This window comes from Marmota marmota, unplaced genomic scaffold (assembly GCF_001458135.2).
Source record: "Marmota marmota marmota unplaced genomic scaffold, marMar, whole genome shotgun sequence".
Taxonomy (NCBI): domain Eukaryota; kingdom Metazoa; phylum Chordata; class Mammalia; order Rodentia; family Sciuridae; genus Marmota; species Marmota marmota.
Genome location: NW_026000136.1, coordinates 1,795,287 through 1,814,737, shown reverse-complemented (window position 1 = coordinate 1,814,737; position 19,451 = coordinate 1,795,287). Strand labels below are relative to the sequence as shown.

Sequence of the window (19,451 nt, the reverse complement as noted above, 5' to 3'; positions counted from 1 at the left end):
CTGCAGGCAGGGAGTGGTGGAAGCACCAAGGGTCCCCTCCCACAGGCTAAGCAAGGCCTCATGGAGCAGCGGGGACAGCCCAGAGGCACAGGTGGGCAGAGCAGCCCGGAGCCTGGGACAGCCCTCCTGCTCCCTCAAGCCTACTCTGCTTCTGGCAATGGGACTCCCAGAGGCTCCGGAAGCCTCTCAGTGGAGCCCTTTCCCAGGGCAGCAGTCTGGCCAGAGAAGGGAAGTAGGAGCCTTTCGTGAAGCTACTTAACATGGCAATTGCATGGTTCCTATGCAGACTCTAGGTTTATCGGGAGTGGCTGGGGATGCTGATGTATATCCTGGGGACGCAAGGACCCCCCACAAAGCCCATTCTGACTATTCCCTTGACAAACTGGGGCAGTGCCACACAATGGACCAGCAGCTTGGCCCTGCCTCATCCAAAGCCACAAAAAAGACTGGGATGCTTTGGCTGTGATAAGGGAAGTCACAAAGCAGTTTTCAGATAGTCAAAGAAGTTCTAGTACAGAAACAGAACTGGTGTGTGCCACTCCAAAGCATAGCAGGGACCCAAGGTTAAGTCTAAGAAAGAGCTTGCCAATAAACGGCGCTCCCTGAAAACAGCCCAGGCTGCCTCACGGCACAGTGGGGCTGTGCCAGAGGAAGGGAGCTTCGGGGCCACTTACAGCTCTCCACAGCATGACCCTGCTGCAGGACGAGGCCCTCGCCATGGAAACAAGTTTCTAAAGCTACCTCAACATTGCTCTAAGTAGTGTAAGGTTAACAAAAGGAAACACTTAATACAGTAGTTCGTTTTTTGCTATCACAATTTTAAATCTTAGGTATTTATGTATTAGTTGGCTGAATATTTCTTCAAGTTGCAAAACCTTCTTAGAATAGGTAACATATGCACATATACACATAAGGCCAAGACTGCCCCCAAAAGAGAGGGACAGTTGACTTATGTTTAAGCTCTTGCAAAGCATCTCCTACTGTGGAGCACTCTCTGAATTACCTTATTATGAACAATGGTGGATATTTGACCTCAATTAGTGCTAGTTTTGGATATGTACATAGGCCCCAGAGAATTCATAATTAAAAAAAAATAGAAGGAGGAGGAAAATTTAGCACGTTGTATAATAGCTCCTGGGTTCTAACCTCACAGCTGCACGTATCAGGAGCAGGGAACTAAGTCAGTCAACCACTCAGCTGAGGGGATCATGAATGAACACCTTGAATATGAGTGAACAGTAATGGGACCAGCTGTCCTGATGGGTATGAATGGGGGGTCCATGCCTGATGCAGAGTTGCCAGTGACCATCCCCACAAAGTCTACAAGAAAAGCATCTCAGACCACCCAGGGGCTGGCCCTGGTCAAGACACTGGCACAGGAGCACACCTGTAATCCCAGCTTCACGGAGGCTGAGGCAAGAGGATCGCAAGTTCAAGGCTGTGCCTGGGCACCTTAGTGAAACCTTGGTTCAAAATAAAAAGGGCTAAGGGTATAGTTCGGGGGTCGAGTGCCCCTGGATTTGATCCTCAGGACAAGGGAGAAAAAAAAGACACTGACACTCCAGACCATCAGAGTGTACGAAAAATCAATTTGTAGGTGAGAAAAGAAAAAAGGTGCCATTTCTCAATGAATAAGCATTATAAGGAATTTTAATATGGGTGATTACTAAATATTATAAGTAGACATATGGTTAATATATCTGTATTTTTATATGTTTACACATTCAAATTGGCAAAAAAATAATTTTTTTTTGAATCTTCTTATTGGCAAATAGGGTACCACTGCTTTATAGGGGGCCTACCCAGAAGGGAGAGCATCCAGGGCATCTGCCTATGCTGGTACACTTACTGCGATCTGCCCACACACTCACCTGTAAGTGATAATAGTGTATGTGATTTGCAAAGCTGCAGTGTTTGTCCACTAGAAAACAGAAGCGCCTTTTCTCCTCAAGCAGAGCTTCTTTGCAGCCATCTGCAATGAATTTCTGGATTTCGCTCTGGCGAGAAGTAACAGTCTCTACGTACTAGGAAAATAAACAACAACGATAAAAGTATGACACAAGGCATCAGATAGCTGCATGGCCTGACATTTATCTCCTGTCATCTTTATGCTCAGTTTATTTTGATAACAGAATAAACACTAAATGCAGACAGACCTTCTACGGGCAGAGTTGGAATCTGACTGGAGCAGATACCATCATCAAGGTCCTTGACTCACGTGTGGAAAGAAGTGGCCAGGAGTTTCATATTCCCACAGGACGCTGGGCACAAAATACTACTTTGTGCCCCAGAGATATGGTCGTGATGACGGCGTTCTACTGGAGAGCACTGTGGACTGTGGAGCCAGAGAGCTCCAGGTTTAAGCCCGGGTTCCAAATGCCAACCATAGGATTAACCTAAACTTCACTTCCCCTCACTGTAGGGTGTTAAATGGGGACAGCAATACCAGTCAAGGAGGCCCCTGCTCCTAACCACGTCGGGGGAAATGCTAATGTTTTTAGGTGGCTGTGGACGGATTACTTTTTGAGTCTGGGATTGAATCCAGGAGCTCTTCATCACTGGGCTACATCTCCAGTCCTTTTTTTATTTTGAGACAGGGTCTTGCTAAGTTGCCCAGGCTGGCCTCAAACTTGATCCTCTGGCCTTAGCCTCCCGAGTTGCTGGGATTACAGGCATGTGCTACCATGCCTGACCCAATCAGTTATATTTCTTGCTTGTTTTCTGAGGTGCTGGAGATGTAACCCAAGGCATGTGCTCTACCACGGAGCCACATTCCCAGCTCTTTTTAAAACTTTAAGGCAGGCTCTCAATAAAGTGCTCAGACTGGCCTTGAACCTGGATCCCCTGCCTCAGCGTAGTTGGGATGACAGGCGTGTGCCAAACCCAGCTCACAGACTAATCATTTTTGACGCTGGAAAATTCTGCAGTCTTCAGCTCTTAATACTTTTAATAAATAATGCTTACTTTTAACTACAGCAGTAGCACAGCAGTGAGTAGGCACAGCCCCGCCTCCCCGTACAGTGTACAAACAATACCCTACAGCAAAAGCAAACACCGAGGAAAAGCTCACCTCGATCTCTTTGTGTTCGTATTTTAGTGCATTTCGTCCTCCTTGACTTTTCCTTCTGATCTTCTTCAACTCAGCTTGAGATTTCTCCAAAGAGTCTAATTTATTCCTGTGTTCTGCTTGGTATCTTTTTAGAGTTGCCTGTAAATTAAATGTTGTGCTTATTTAACTGAGGCACCACGCATGACCATTTTTTGCTCACGCATCATTGTGTGGCTCACTGCAACTCTGACACCCTCACACCCACACTTCACACAGATCCCCCCATTCATCTTGAACACGTTGGGGTCGTCTGTTCTCACGTCTCCTGCTTGTATGAGGGCCCTTGACCACAAGGGCAGCTCTCCAGGAACAACAGTCTCTTTTATTCTTCCTTTTCCTCAAAGGTTTTTGGACACTGGGTGGTAAGTATGTGTTTTAGTGATTACATAAACTCAATCACATGTTCCTGTTTTTTGAGTCAACCTACAAGAGACGGAATGAACAAATGAAATTGCCTGTGGCTTTTTGGGGGTCCTGTGTAACAGAGTGGATTTGTGTGTGTATACACCGGAGACTGAACTCAGGAGCGCTCTACCACTGAGCCACATCGCCAGCCCTATTTTGTATTTAGAAACAGGGTCTCACAGAGTTGCTTAGACCTCGCTAAGTTGCTGAGACTGGCTTTGAACTTGCGATCCTCCTGCCTCAGCCTCCTGAGCTGCTGGGATTATAGGCTGCACCCACCATGTCCAGCAATAGATTATTTAAGAACTTAGTGTCGGAGCCTCATAGACCCAGGTTACACTCTCATTGCCTGTGTGATCTCAGCAATTAATTTCTCTAAAATCCATACCTTCCTTCTACTAAGCTGCATGTTCGTTATGGGGTGTTTGTAGGGACTAAAATCAGATAATGTACACAAAAGGCTCAGAATTAAATGTGCCTGAACGGTTGTGTCAGGCCTTGTGGTCTCTCCAGCAGTGCACAGCAAAGCACTGTGCAGGCCACAGGCCTCATGAGGACACGGGCGGTAGGGTGGGTGGATGGGTGGGCATGATTTGGGGGTAACCTGTATCACTTACTGCCACATGGGGTCTTGGTAAGAAGAAAGGGGACTTGGGGTGGCAAAAGCAAGCAAGCATTCTAGAGCAGAAATGAAAGATGGGGAGAGCCCATGCACTGCGGCGGGGGACCAAATGGAAAGAGCCCAGAAAACCACTGAAATGGACGATCCTGGGTGACAGGCAAGAGGCACCCACAGGACAGGCTTCTGGCACCCTCCCACGCATAACTCATGCCCTCAACCACTGGTCTGTGAAAGCACCGGCTGCAGGACACGATGTAGTGGCCCTGTTACAGAGAAGCACCCTCTGAGACCCCTGCTCTCCAGGGCACTGTGATTTCTTCCATATTTTTTCTTCTACGCTTCTTTTAATGCAGATCCCGCGTGGTGGCAAAACTGGGCCTACTCAGCCCAAAGGGCTTGCTGGTTTTATGCAGCCAGACCCGTATCAACGCCAGGCCTATATCAAGGCCACCCTCACCCCACTGGCTGCTGACCGAGCAATAGGGAAAGTTCTGGGGCCACGAGGTCAGACCCCGGGGTGGGGGAGGGTGACCACCCTACTCACGTTCATGTATTTTACATCCAGTTCTGTTTTCTTTTCCAGCTCGTGGATAATCTCTTTATGGAATTTTTTGAACTGTTAACAAAAGGGAATAAAAAGTCCACACCAGATTTGTGATTTTAGGCAAAATAAAATTTAAAAATAAAATGAACATATTTTGCAAATATGAAGACATCCACATACATTCTCATCGAGAGTCTCGTTGAGCTTCTTGTGGGTGATGGAGATCTCTATGAGGACGTGGCCTGCGGACAAAACCAGACCCATTAGCCGAAGCCAGCGCACCCTCCGCACAGATACAAAGGGCGCACAGGGGTGGGAGGAAGCACAGCAGGGCCATGGTCCCCAGGGGGTCCCAGGAGGGCCGGCTGGGGGCAGACTTTCTTCACAACATCCAGAGCCCACTGTCTTCAAATCCACATTGTTCTATTTTACTCATTTCCTAAGCCAGAACCTAGATCTGATTAATTTTGAAATTTTCTTACAGAAGATTACCTCGGTCATCACAGGAACTAACTATAGGAACAAATTAGTTATTTTTATCTGACCTCCGGAGTAATCTGATTATTTGCCAGTAATACGAGAAAGTGGCTATTCCCTCCCCTCCCGCTGTAGTTCTTGTATTGTTCAGGAAAATATGAGTGCCAGGGGTAACCGCAGCCAGGACCGCGCTCAGCCCCAGGTCTCCCAGGATGACACCACTTCTCTGAAACAGGGGCAGTCACACGACAGAGAGAATGTTCTAGGACAAAGAGCCTCACTGCAGAGAGCAGCGGTCTGACCACACAGTTTGCGGAGCTCGTCTCTTGCAGTTGGTAGCAGCATGTTGATGTTTTGCCACTTTCCTCTGACAAGAGTGAGTGACAGGCTCTCTCTGCCGACCTGTCTCCAGGAACCAAGTGCATCCAATACCTGACACAGAATCATTCAGAACCACACCGAGCCAGACAACAGGATGGCTGACCCCACAGTTCAGTGGCCAGGTTAGAACGTACACAGGAGTGTCACTCAGCCAGGCAGAGGGTGACTTTATGACCTTCCATGTAAATGGAAGGGTCTGAGGACCAGCAGACTGCGCAAAACAAGCCAGTCCCCCAAGCCAAAGGTTGAGTGTCTTTGCTGCCATGTGGAAGATAACCACCAAAACGGGGGATGGGGGAGAGCCGATATTCAGTAGATTAGACAAAGGGGAATGAGGGGAAGCCAACGGGGTTAGGAACAGAAAAGACAGTGGAGTGTGAGCCCAATATACTTTTCCCATGAACTTACATGAATACACCCGAGTGCACCCACCATCATGTACAGCCATAAGATTGGGGTTCCAATTAGAATAAGATATATGCCATGCTTGTATATTATACCAAAGTGAATTCTAGTGTCGCGCATAAGTAAAAAGAACCCCGTGGTGAGCTGAATGACTCCGGGGAAGGGTAAAAACGAGGACTGTGGTGGGACTCAGGGAAAGACTGTGGCCTCAGCTGTGACTCTGCACAAGTGGCTCTTGCTGCCATCCAGGAGCATTCAAGACAGCTGACTTCCCCTCACCCTCTGACTCAGAATTCCCACCTCCGCCTGGACACCCCCGAGGCACCTCAGACTGGACAGGTGTGTAGGTTAAGTCGCCCCCGCCCTTCATCTCCTCGCCCCAGCTCTGCCAGCCAGCCACGAGGGCCGCCACTTGCCTGTGTCTTACTCAGGGCCGAGGCCTGCTGCTGGGCACATGGTGCCTCCATGTGGCTGCCTCTAGGGAAGATATGCCCTCCCTCACCGTGCTTCCTTGGGCAACAGCTGTGCCGGCCCTTCCCAGGCTCCTATCTCCTTCCTGCCAGGGAGAGGACATGTGGGAAGGACAGGTGATATCATGGACACCCGCTCACTGAGTCTGTTCAACCAGCAGTAAGGGGAGGAATCTCCCCGTCCCCACAGGGTGCTGCCAGCTGACTCTTTAAGGTCCTTTCCTGCCTCCCCTGTACCCAAGCCCGGCTCAGGCCTTATCTCTGTGGACACCCCCTCCTTGACCCCGTGTTCTCTTAGGGATCACCTTCTTCACAGGGGCCAGGGATCTTTCCAAAATACAGGTGCAACAGGTCGCTCCCCGGTTCTCCTGGTGTCCCAGACAAACCAGCTCTGAGCAACAACTGAATCCTCCATGAGCAATGTCCCTAACCTCTGCAGGTGGTAGGACAGAGCATTGCCTACTGGTACATAACCGGGGAGGTCACACACTGTGAAGTCACAAAATAGCCCCTTCCCTCAGCTCTGTGATTCTAGGAAGTCAAACAGGACAACCTGCCAGACAGACTCGAGCCAGAGCTCAGCCATCCCCAGCCCTCAGGGTGCCACCGCCCAGTTCACCAGCTTTCCCTCCTGCGTCTTTCATGCTTTCCCTCCCAAAACTATGAAAAAACAGAGGGGATTCTTTGCAAAAGGAGCCTTCTGTGGCCGAGAACATGAGGACATTCATGTGCCGTTTGATCATCATTTAGTCATCTTAGGTATTAAAATACTCTGAGTTTCTTTTACATCTATTTTAACCCCCTGAACAACTAAGTCCTTGTTAAAGATGAAACACAAACAAAATTCACTTCAATTATCTGAAGATTAAGTACTCTATCTTTGGCAAGTTAGAGTCACTGAGAAAAAAAAAATGCCTAAAAATAATTTGGCTTAAATCATGAGAGCCACCCAGGCTGAAGTTCGGCAGCCACAGTCTTTGTTCTCTGTGACTTTGTTTCCACAACCCAGTGTACTGAGGACTTGAGGAGTGCGCGATGTGCGGCCAGGACACTCCTGAGGACAGGCGCTGGGTGACCCTGGTGCTCTGGCCCTGCGGGCCACCCCGCCCTGCTCCTCACACTGAGGCTCAGGCTAGTGAACCTGTCCATTCACGGCGGGCAGGCAGGGAACCCGGGCCTTGTTACTCCCGTCCCTGGCCCCACAGTGGCAGCCACCGAGTCCTCGGTCATGAAAGGGATGACACACACCTTGGCTGGGATTGTGCAAGCTGCTCAAGTGTATTTTGAAAACAAGATGAAAAACTGTGTTTATGTTTGATCTGCAGATCTAGTCTTGGATTCAGTGAGTGTTGCTTTGTGTTTGAAAAGTCATGCCCCGCCCCCCCCCCAGGCCTTTGCTCTGAGTCCTGTGAACCTACTTCTTCATAAATCACACGTGAGAAGGAAAAAAAAGAAAGAAACCAAACCCTGAAAACACTGGAGGGTGGAGTGGAGAAAGCACAACCCAGATTCAAATAGAGCAGAACTAAGTGCGCGTGCCCCGACAGGAGGCCGCCATGCCCCGCCCCAGCCCTCCACACCTCCCTTCCAGGTGGGGAGAAACTCATAGTGATTATAGTCCTGCGATTCAGTCTGCACGTACTGTGTTCTTAACTGACAATATTAAAGGAATCTATAATTTTTTTTTTAACTAAAAAAAAAAATTCCATGTGCTGGGGATGGAACCCAGGGTCTCTCTACCTCTGATCTGTACTCCCGGCTCAAAGAATTTAGATTTAATATATATGTACTTCAAAATCATGAACTCAAAATACAATACCTACCATCAAGTTTTCAAAAAATTCATACAAACAATAGGGATATACTCTTATTGGAAACCATGAACAAATATGTTCAACACTTTAAATAATACTATATAAAAATATATATTCGGTGGAGTGTTGTAGCACACACCTATAAACTCAGTGATGGGGAGGCCGAGACAGGAGGATTGCAAAGTCAAGGCTAGCCTCAGCAACTTAGTGAGACCCTGTCTCAAAAAATAGAAAGGCTGGGGTTGTGGCTCCATGATTAAGCACTCCGAGTTCAATCTCCGGTACAAACAAACAAATAACAACAACAAAAAAAGATGCATCTGGCCAATAGGCAGTATGGATTTTAAATGCTAAATAACAAAATTTAAAGGATACTATTGGCATAAGCATAGAAAGTTTTCATTTGCAATATGGGTCTTTGAATTTTTCTTCTTTTTGAGGTGCCAGGGATCAAACTCAGGGCCTGGCACATGCTGGGCAAGCGCTCAGACACCGAGCTACAGCCCCCACCACCCACTGGACTATTAGCATATTTTTGACTATACAATTCTTCACCAATTTAAAAATTGTAAAAATTTCAGGAGCCAGATGGAGACTGCCGAAGGACCCGAGCAGCAGGGAACATGTGCGGAACGCGTAGGCCGGGAGAAAGACACTTTCCATTTATATCTGATCACGGGTGCTCTGAACACTCATTATTTCCAGAAAGCAGAGTAGTAGCTGAGTCACGCGCCACTTCCTACGTGTTACTACAAGTGGAATGAGACTGTTCAGTAACCGAGGCAGGCCAGCCTCCTACTGGCCTGAAGTAACGCTGTGCGGAGTAAAGCAAGACGGATCAAAAATGTCACTGGAAAAGAACAGAATCTTTCTGATGATTTTCCAAATATCAAACGTGATCAGGAGAAAATATAATAGAAGTGAAGAGCAAATACACGGAAGTTGGCAAGTGTGCAGCTGAGGTCAGAGGCCCCCGGTGTGGAATTAGCACACAGGCAGATTAGTGACCACATGGGGGGCTCCGCCCCTCTAACAGTGGCTCTGTCCCTGTGCAGGCCAGCAGCTCATGTGCTGTGCAGGTAAGAGAAGTGAATGCAGGGACAATGCCACACCGGGCACAGGGTGACACTCATTGCACGTTCCTCCAAAGGTCTCCTTCTGACTTAACCCACTACATGTTACTGCTCATGTTAGAATTCCAGCTCTAATGAACGTCTTTCACAAGGAACGGGTACTGGTCAAATATGGGGCAGTTTGAGCACCAAAATAGTGAAGGGCAATAATAAATAATAAATTGTTGAATATTCTAGGAGTCCACAGGTCCACGGTGACAATGGATCAAACAAACAGGGCAGACAAGGAGGTGCCTTGCTGAAGGCAGGCGGCCCAGCGGCCATCAGTAAGGGAGGAGGGAGGGTCAGAACTGAGAAGTCACCATGCAGCAGTGAAGACTGGCTGGGGCCAAAGTCACTAATAGGTGCTAAGTCGAGGGTACAAATATTGATGAGGAAACAAGATAGTTGCATAATTTGGAAGTTTTCTCCCACAAATTGCTTGTTAGTAACGGTAGAAAAAAATAATTACCTGCGGTGTAGAAATCACATGACCCCTTTATTGGACAACCATATTTACATAAAAACAAGAGGAAATGAATGCTTGTATGCCCACATTTGATATTCAGTGGACACAAAATTAGCCAGACAACATTCCAGCTACGGGAGTATAACCTGCCGGGTGCTGTGGTGCTTGCCTGAAATCCCAGCGTCTTGGGAGGCTGAGGCAGGAGGACTGTAAGTTCAAAACCAGCCTCAGAAACGTAGCAAGGCCCTAAGCAACTAACTCAGTGAGACCTTGTCTCTAAATAAAATATAAAAATGGCTGCAGATGTGGTTTAGTGGTAAAGCACCCCTGGGTTCAATCCCTAGTACCAAACAAACATACAAAAAACCATAATCTGAATCCAATCAAAGACCAGACATTTCAAAGTTACGATCTTGAGCTCCTGAGTGTTGGCCTACCATTCGGCATTATTTATTTATTTTTTGTATTTTGGTACAGGGGATTGAGCCTAGGGGCACTTAACCACTGAGCCACAACCCCACCTTGGCATTTTTGATTCAGGCTTACAATACCAATTCTTTTTGCAGTATTTGCTTATTTATTTTTGGAGACAATGATTTTTTTAAAAAAATATTTATTTTATTCATTTTAGTTACTGATAGACCTTTATTTTTTATTTATATGAGGTGCTGAGAATCGAACCCAGTGTCTCACATATGTGAGGCAAGCGCTCTACCACTGAGCCCCAGCCCCAGCGGCAGAGCGCTTGCCTTGCATGCTTGAGGCACTGGGCTCAAATCCTAGCACCACATTAAAAAAAAAAAACTAAAAAAACTAAACTAAACTGAGCCCCAGCCCCAACCCTTCTTTTTTATTTTGTATCTTACACATATGTATAATCTTTGTACGCTCAAATGTTTCAGAATAATGCTTAAAAAGTACAGAACAAAGGAGAAACAGACACCTACTTCACCTAAGCTTGGCTCTTACTTCTCCTCTCAGTTCCTTTCTTCGCCTATCCCCTGGGTTCCAAAGGAAAACTGTCAATCTATCATGTAAGAAAAGACACTTAAAGGCTTTCCTCCACCTCACTGCATTTTGCTATATTAAACAGAATTCATAACAGTCCACCCTTAAGGACTGACCTTTCTCCTGTTTTATAAACTGTATTTATCAGAATTTATCCCTTGGAGAGTACATATTCTGGCTACTGTTGATTACTGAATAGGCAATTCTGGGTTCTGCTCCGACAGGTAAAGGGCTTGGAGGTTATCCCTCCCTTACTCACAAAACAAAACAAGCAAAAGATTGTTCCAGAAGATTCCAGCAAAGAGCCTGGTGCAGGGGCCTGTGCCTGTAGTTGAGCTGCCGCAGGAAGATCCCTCAAGCTCAGGAGTTCAAGGCCAGCTTGGGCCAAACTGTGAGACCCCGTCTCAAACAGAACAACGCCCCCCCCCCCGCAATCCCAGCGACATAAACTGAGAAACAACAACTCTTTAGGTTCATCAGAGAATTGAGCTGACAGGTTGGCAGGCTGACCCAGAAGAGTGGAGAGGAGGTTGGTCAAGGACTCAGTTTCCTGGGAGCAGAAGGCAGTGTGAGGAGCCGTGTGGGCCAGGGAGGCTGTGATCCTAGACCCTCAGCTGAGGCAGGTGCATCCCAGTTTGAGGCCAGCCTGGGCAGCTGGGTGAGACCCTGTCTCAAAATAAAATACTAAGGTCTGGGGAAGTAGCTCAGAGAGAGAATGTCCCTGGGTTCAACCCCAGTAGTGCTTAAAAAAAAAAGCCAGTGCAGGAGCCACCCTGGTGGGGAATCTCAGGGATGAGTGGCTGGCTTAGTGTGGAGCTGAGGTAGGAACTCCAGAGCTCGGTCCCTGGTCCCCTCCTCTAGGAGCCGCATCAGGTTCTTACTGTGAAGACTGGAAACAATTTCCCTTTGGCAATGGTGAGGGAAAATGTCACCGCCCTTAAATAAGCCTAGAGTCCTGTTCTGTGCTGGGTGAGCAAGGCCAGCCCTCGAGGGACACTGGAGGGACACTGCTTTATTAATGCTTCATCTGACCTGGGGGAGAGCGATGGCTCACTCCAGCCCCCTGAGTCTTCCTCTCTGAGGGGAGGAACAAAAAGGCTGAGAAACTCTTCCAAAGATCAGATCCCAGGTAGCCAGGAAACACACAAAACACAACAACCAAGATTTCAACCTGAGATAGCAGAGCTACACTTCCTGTTCCCAGTATTTCACCACCACCCCAGGGCTCCAGGGCAGACTCCACTGAATAGAATTTTCTAGAGAAACCACAAGCAACAGAGAAGTCACAAACAGGGACACTGGAGGAAAACTGGAGCCCCTGGTGCAGGCAGAGCTACAGGCACATAGAACATGACGTACACCCTGGCCAGAAAACACATCCCAGCACTGAAGGCACTGACCCACCCAGTGACCTGATCCAGCACGTTCACCTTCCAACAGGCATGCGAAGAAAAAGAACCTGAGGAGACACAGCAAGCATCGGAACCAAACTCGGTCACGGCACAGATTTTGGAATAAGACTGAAAACTTGGGACAGCCATGATGAAGATCCTAAGGGCACTACTAGGAAAGCAGACACCCGGCAAGAACACATGTCCACATAGGCAGAGATGGAAATGCTGATGAAGGATCAACAGGAAATGCTAGAAACCAGAGAAACGGAGAATGCCTGGCTCTCCCGTGGACTGGACAGGGCTGAGGAAGGAATTGATGAGCTTGAAGATCTTGTCGGTGGAATCTCACCAGGCTGAGATACAAAGAGAAAAAAAGAATGAGAAAAGGGGAACAATATACAAGAAGAATGGACAGTTACAAAAGATGTGACATACCCATAGTAGAAAAACCAGACGGAGAAAAAAGAACAGGAAAAAAACCACATTTGATTATAATGTCAGAGAAATCCAGAAAGCTCAGAGAACACAAGATAAACACTAAAATTCTGACATCAGCATATTATATTCAAACTGTAGAATACCAAAAACAAAAAGAAATACTTGAATGTTAAAGTAGGTTCTTTAGACAAAATCACATGGTCAAAAACACGGATCTACATAAAGGAAGACCATTCAAGAAGGAATAAACAGCTGTGCATGGTAGTGCACCCCTGAAATCCCAGCGACTCGGGAGGTTGAGGCAGGAGGATCCAAGTTCAAGGCCAGCCTCAGCAATTTAGCAAGACCCTGCCTCAAAATGAAACAAAAAGAAAAAGCAGGGGTTGGGCATAGGCCCAGCTCAATGGCAACATGCTTGCGCTGCATGCTCCAGGGCTGAGTGGAATCCCCAGTAAGACAACAGAGAGAAAAAGGATTGAACTAAGATAAATAAAACCCTTTACTATTAACTCATTTAATAACTGAATGCGCAACAAGGGGAGGAAAGAATTGCTAATCTCCTATAATTAGGCACAGATGGTCTCCAACTTAGGATTTTTTGATTTTTACAATGGTGTAAAAGTGATATGCTTTCAGTAGAAACTATACTTTGAGTTTTCATCTTGATCTTTTCCTGGGCTAGTGATGCATGGTATGATGATTCTTTCCTGTGACGCTGGGCAGTGGCAGTGGCCAGGGCTTCCAGCCAGCTACGTGACTATGAGGGGGGACAACTGATACTCTACAGTGCGCAGCGTTGCTAAGCTCCGATGTTCAATAGGTTAGGTGTTTTAAATGCATTTTGACTTAATGGTCATCTTCAAGTATGACGGATTAATCAGGATATAGCTCATTGTAAACTGAGGGGCATCTGGACCTGCAGAAGTATAGTATTATCTGAGAGTGGACATAGACTAACTGTAAATTGTAGTAAAAACATTTTAAAAGTATAATTGAGATTACATGAAGAGGGGAGAAAATGGAGCATAAAATCTTCAATGAAAACCAAAGAAGAGGGATGGGGAGAAGAAATCAGTGGCGGAGTGCTTGCCTAGATGTGTGAGGCCCTGGGTTTAATCCCCAGTGCTGCAGAAACAAACAAAAAAACCCAGCAAACTAAAAACAAGGACAACAAAAAAATCAGAAGACAAAGAAGTTAAAAAACCAAAACAAACACCACTGAAAGAGTACAATGACAGAAAAATCACAAATCCAATAATATCACTAATCACTTTAAATATGAATGGTCTAAATCTATCAATTAAAAGAGACTGACAGAGCTGGGTGAGGCGGAGCACACTGGTAATTCCAGTGGCCTGGGAGGCTGAGGCAGGAGGATCATGAACTCAAAGCCAGCTGCAGCAACTTATTGAGGCCCTGAGCAACTCAGCAAGACCCTGTCTCTAAATAAAATATAAGGAAGGGCTGGGGATGGGGCTCAGTGGCAGAATGCTTGCCTAGCATGCATGAGGCCCCCTGGGTTCCATCTCCAGGGAGGTGTGTGCACACACAAGAGACAGAGAGAGACAAGAATGGGTAAAAAACCCCCCACAAGACCCACATACATCATATGTGTTCTCCACAAGAAACCCTTTAACTCTAAAGATATAGCTATATTAGAAGAAAAGAGATAAGTAGGGTTACCGTGCTAATACTAATCCCAAGAAGTCTTAGTGGTTACATTAGCTTCACACAAAGCAGACTTCAAAATAAGGATATATTCAGGGATAAAGAGGGGTATTATATTACGATAAAGGAGTCAATTCTCCAAGAAGACATAACAATCTTTGATATGTGACCAAATGAAAAAAGTCAAAATACATACTGATAGGAATGCAAGAATAAACAAATGAATCTACTTTGATAATTGGAGACTTTAATACTCCTGATCAGTAATTGGCAAGCCCGGCTGGCAGGATGTCAGTGTGCACAGCTGAACTGCGCACCACCAACTCACTCCATCTCGTCAACATTTATAGACATTTCCACCAACAGCAGAGAACAAGTTCTTTTTACACTCACCAAGACGGACCACTTTCTGGACCACAAAACACACCTTCGTACATTTAGAAGAACAGAAATTGTACAAAGTAGGCTCTCGGACCACAATGGAATTTAACTAGCAATCAGTAATGGAAAGATAGCTGGAGTATCCCAAAATATTCGGAGATAAAACAACATATTTCCGAATAACCCATGGGTCAAAGAAGTAATCTCAAGAGAAATTTAAAAATAGTTTGAACTAAGGGAAAATGAAAAAGTGTAACTTATCAAACTTTGTAGGAGCAGCAACAGTGGGGCTTAGCTGGAAATTTATAGCATTGAATGCATGCATTAGAAAAGAAGACCTAAACCAACAAACTAAGCTCCTTTTTCAGGAAATTAGGAAGAACAATAAAAGCCTAAAGCAAGCAGAGAAATAAAAGTACAGCAGAAATCAAAGAATGAAAATGGGGGAAAAAGAGAAGAAAATAATACAAAAAGAATCTAGTTCTTTGAAAAGCTCCATAAAATTGGTCATCCTCAAACTAGGTTAACCAAGAGAAAAAGAAAGAAACATACATTACTAATATCATGCCACAATAAAACTCATTGTTCTGTATAACTGAAATGTGATAATTAGGGGAAAAAAAATCAGAGGGCCATCACTACTGACCCCATGAACATTAGAAGAATAATGAATTCACTCATGCAGGGCTGGGGTTGTGGCTCAGTGGTGGAGCGCTTGCCTGGCATGTGTGAGGCCCTGGGTTCGATCCTCAGCACCATGTATAAATCAGTAAGTAAGTAAATAAAGTAAAGGTCCATTGACAACTAAAAAAATATTTTAAAAATTCACACACACCGAGTTTAATTTGAAAAGGATTGTATCTATTGAAGGAATTAAATCAACAAGTAATGACCTTCCAAGGTAGAGAGCAGTAGGCCAAGATGGTTTCACTGGTGAACTCCAAACACTTGAGGAAGAAAGTAGTATAAGTTCTCTACAGTCTCCTCTAGAGGATAAAAGCCAAGGGAGAGTTAATTCATTCATGAGAGAAGCATCACCCCAATTCCAAAACAAGATAAAAACAGTACAAAAGAAAACCTACAGATGGATGCATCATGAATGGGATGCAGAAATCCTCAAAAAACATGATTCACAAAATCCTATAGATAACATCATTCTTAATGGTGGGAAGCTAGAGGGAAACCCTCCCTCTTTCAAGTGGGAACGAGGAAAGACTATCCCCTCTCATGACTCCTATGCAGAATCCCATTGGGAATCAGAAGTAACGCTATGGGAAGAGTGAAGGAAATAAAGATAAATAGGCTGGGAAGGAAGGGAAAACCTGTTATTCACAGATGACATGGTTCTCTAGGTAGAAAATGCCAAAGAACTCATCAAAAATACTCCTAGAAATCCAGGCCTGGGGGCACACATCTGTAGTCCCAGTGGCTTGGGAGGCTGAGGCAGGAGGATAATGAGTTCAAAGCCAGCCTTAGCAATTTAGTGAGGCCCTAAGCAAGTTAGTGAGACCCAGTCTCAAAATAAAATATAAAGAGGGCTAGGGATGTGACTCAGTGGGTAAATGCTCCTGGGTTCAATACCCAGTACCCCCCACCCAAATATTCCTTAGACAGACCACAAGTTCAAGGCCAGCCTAGGCAACTTAGCAAGACCCTGTATCAAAATTTAAAAAACAGTGGGGATGGGTGTGCTGAGGACGTAGCTCAGTGGTATAGCACCTCTGGGTTCAATTTCTGGAACTGCAAAAGTAATGCAAACAAACAAAATTTTAAAAACCTTCTAGAACTAAGTGGTTATAGCAAGGTTGCAGGACAAATGGTTAATACACAAAGTTAATGACTTTCCTTTATATTAGCAATGAGCAGCTGGAATTTTAAATTTAAAGCAATACTGCTTACTTATATTAAAAGGAGAACAAAGTATTTAGGAATAAAACTAATAAATCCTATGTGAAGAAAATGATAAAAACTCTGATTAGGGTTGCTGGGTGTGGTGGTGCCTTTAATCCCAGCAGCTCCGGAGGCTGAGGCAGGATCCCAGGTTCAAAGCTAGACTCAGCAATTTAGTGAGGCTGTTAGTGAGATCCTGTCTCAAAATTAAAACAAACAAACAAACAAAACAAAAAAAAGGGAGGGGGTGGTGGTGTTGGGGATGTGGCTCAGTGGTTAAGCGCCCTTGAGTTCAATCCAGGTACCAAAAAACAAGTTATTTGTGTGTACTAACAACAGGATTCTATGCTTTATATGTATAGCAGAGGACTTCAAATAACCAGAGCAATACTAAAGAAGAATAAAGACGAGCTATGTGTGGTGGTACAAGCCTGTAATCCCAGTGACTCAGGAGGCTGAAGCAGGAGGACAGCCTTAACAACTTAGTGAGGCCCTAAGCAACTTAGTGAGACAATGTTTCAAAATTTAAAAAATAAAATAAGGGGCTGGGGTTGTGCTTTATTCATACTGCCCAAACCTAGAGGTGACTAATAAGGCCTTCAGAAGGTACACGGAGAAGCGAAATGTGTTCAACCATATAATGGAATAGTATGCAAAGGTTAAAGAAAAGAAAGAAGCTATTAAGCTACAAAAAGACAAGAAGGAACCTTAGTATAAGCAGCACCTGTAAAACCTGTATAACGTGTGTTTCCCGCTACATGACATTCTGGGAAAGAAATACTATGGAGACAGTAAAAAGATCAGTGGCTGCCTGGGGTTTGGGGAGTGAAGCCTAACGTACTAAGGATTTTGTTAATAATAATGTATCACTGGACGTGGTGGCACATGCCTGTAGTCCCAGCGACTCAGGAGGCTGAGGCAGGAGGGTTGCAAGTTTGAGGCCAGCCTCTCAGCAACTTGGTGAGACCACTGTTTTAGAATAAAAAATAAAAAAGGGCTGGGGATGTAGCTCAGTGGTTAAATGCCCCTGGGTTCAATTCCAGTACCAAGATGGTGATGGTGATGATGATGATGATGACGATGATGATGATGTAGTAGCAGCAATACTAGCTCATTATTTGTAACCAATGAACCACAACAATGCAAGATGTTAAAAACAGGGGAAACTGGGGAAGAGGGCAGCATATGGGAACAATAACAAGACCTGCTTATTTTTATGTAAACCTGAAATTGCTCTAAAAACCAGGCTATTAATTAAAATAAAATACAAGAGCAGACATCACCTAGAACTATCAGTAACTGGGAACCAGAGCTCTGCTGGGAGAAAAACACAGTTGCCCGTGGTTCTGGACAGAGACTGGTCCGGATTCTATGGACGGTGTGCCCCAGGGCTCGCGGGCCCGGAACAGGCCTTTAGAGTGTCACAGACAGGTCAATCTGTCCCGCAGATGAAGGCGGGGCCACTTAAGTGACAACGCCGTGGAAACAAGTGCTGCAGCGGCGGAAGAGCCACCAAAGGGCCCTTAGAACCCAAGTCTCCTGCTCTACACACTCTCTACAGGGATTCCTGGGGGAAAATGACGCCTGTGGGACCTGAACCCCGCATCCTCACTGAGACGACTGTTTCTGGTACAGAGGGGCCTCTGTTGTTCCAGAGCTGGACCTTGAGCCCCCACAGGGCAGGAGCTGTCCCCACGTGGGGTCTGTCTCCCATCTTGGAGTTACCAGGAGCACATGCCTGGCAGTTTTCACTTCCTGTCACCGGGGTTTAGTGACACCAAGGTCCAGTCTCAGAGGATCCTGAGCCACAAGCAAGACGTGGGAAGGGAATGACAACAAACATTTCTGTTCACAAAGTTTTCCTTTTCCCAAGCAAGAAGTGACAGCGCCAGACCCTCCCGCACCAGGACCAGACGCCTGGCACCAGGTCCTGCGGGTTCAGTCCTGGCAAGCGCAGAGCGCCAAGATCAAGGCGTGGGCTCAGTGCTATGTCCCCTCCAGCTTCCTGGTTTATGGCAAAAGGTGGGAAAAAAAGGGAGAGACGAGGGAGAAAGGAGAAAGTCGGAATAAAACGCTCAATTTCCAAGACTGACAATAAAATAAAAAAGGGCAATAATAAGAAAGAGCAATATTAGATGACTGCTTTCCTTTTTAAAAAAGAGATGACTTTTAAGGTTTGAAGGAAGAACAATCCCCAGGTGATTGGAAAACAATTAATTATAAACTTACACATAAAAAAAAAATCTTTAAAAAGCTAAAACATTACTATTACCCTTGAAGTGGAACTCAAATCTCACTGGGAATTCCCATTAGAGAACATTCTAGACAGGCGTGGTGTGCATGCTTGTAATCCCAGCGACTGGGGAGGAGGCTGAGGATCATTAAATTTGAGGTCAAGCCCAGCAATTTAGCGAGACCCTGTCTCAAAATAAAAAATAAAAAGGACTGGGGATGTGGCTTAGAGGTTAAGCACTCCTGGGTCAATATCTATACCCACAACCCCCAAAGAAAACATTCTAGAAAGCCAGGTTCAGTGGCACAGGCCTGTAATCCCAGCAGCTCGGGAGGCTGAGGCAGGAAGATTGCAAGTTCAAAGCCAGCCTCAGCAACTTAGTGAGAGCATGTCTCAAAATAAAAATAAAAGGCCTGGGGATGTGGCTTCAATTCCCAGTACCAAAAACAAAACCAAAACGTTCCAGACAGAACAAATACAACAGGAAACGAATAGACTACTGGGGATCTAATGGTGGTGCCTAGTAGAGATGTTTTCTCTGAAAATTAGAAGCAAGTTTGCATTATTAGGAGGAGTAGGGAGACATAGGGCGTAGGTAACAAGTCTATCTTTAGGGCTAATAAGTTGATTC

The 19,451-nt window shown here is 45.7% G+C and overlaps 1 protein-coding gene across 2 annotated transcripts in view; it reads right to left on the bottom strand.

The window, feature by feature from the left end:
* The window catches only part of Baiap2l1 (BAR/IMD domain containing adaptor protein 2 like 1), an 87,061-nt gene that overhangs the window by 19,127 nt on the left and 48,483 nt on the right, over positions 1-19,451 (bottom strand). For both annotated transcript variants that reach the window (XM_048785238.1, XM_015501985.2), the window contains 4 exons: positions 4,861-4,922; positions 4,681-4,752; positions 3,071-3,208; positions 1,872-2,024 (listed from right to left, as the gene is read on the bottom strand). In XM_048785238.1, coding sequence (XP_048641195.1) covers positions 1,872-2,024; positions 3,071-3,208; positions 4,681-4,752; positions 4,861-4,922 — 425 coding nt within the window. The remainder of the gene's footprint in view (positions 1-1,871; positions 2,025-3,070; positions 3,209-4,680; positions 4,753-4,860; positions 4,923-19,451) is intronic.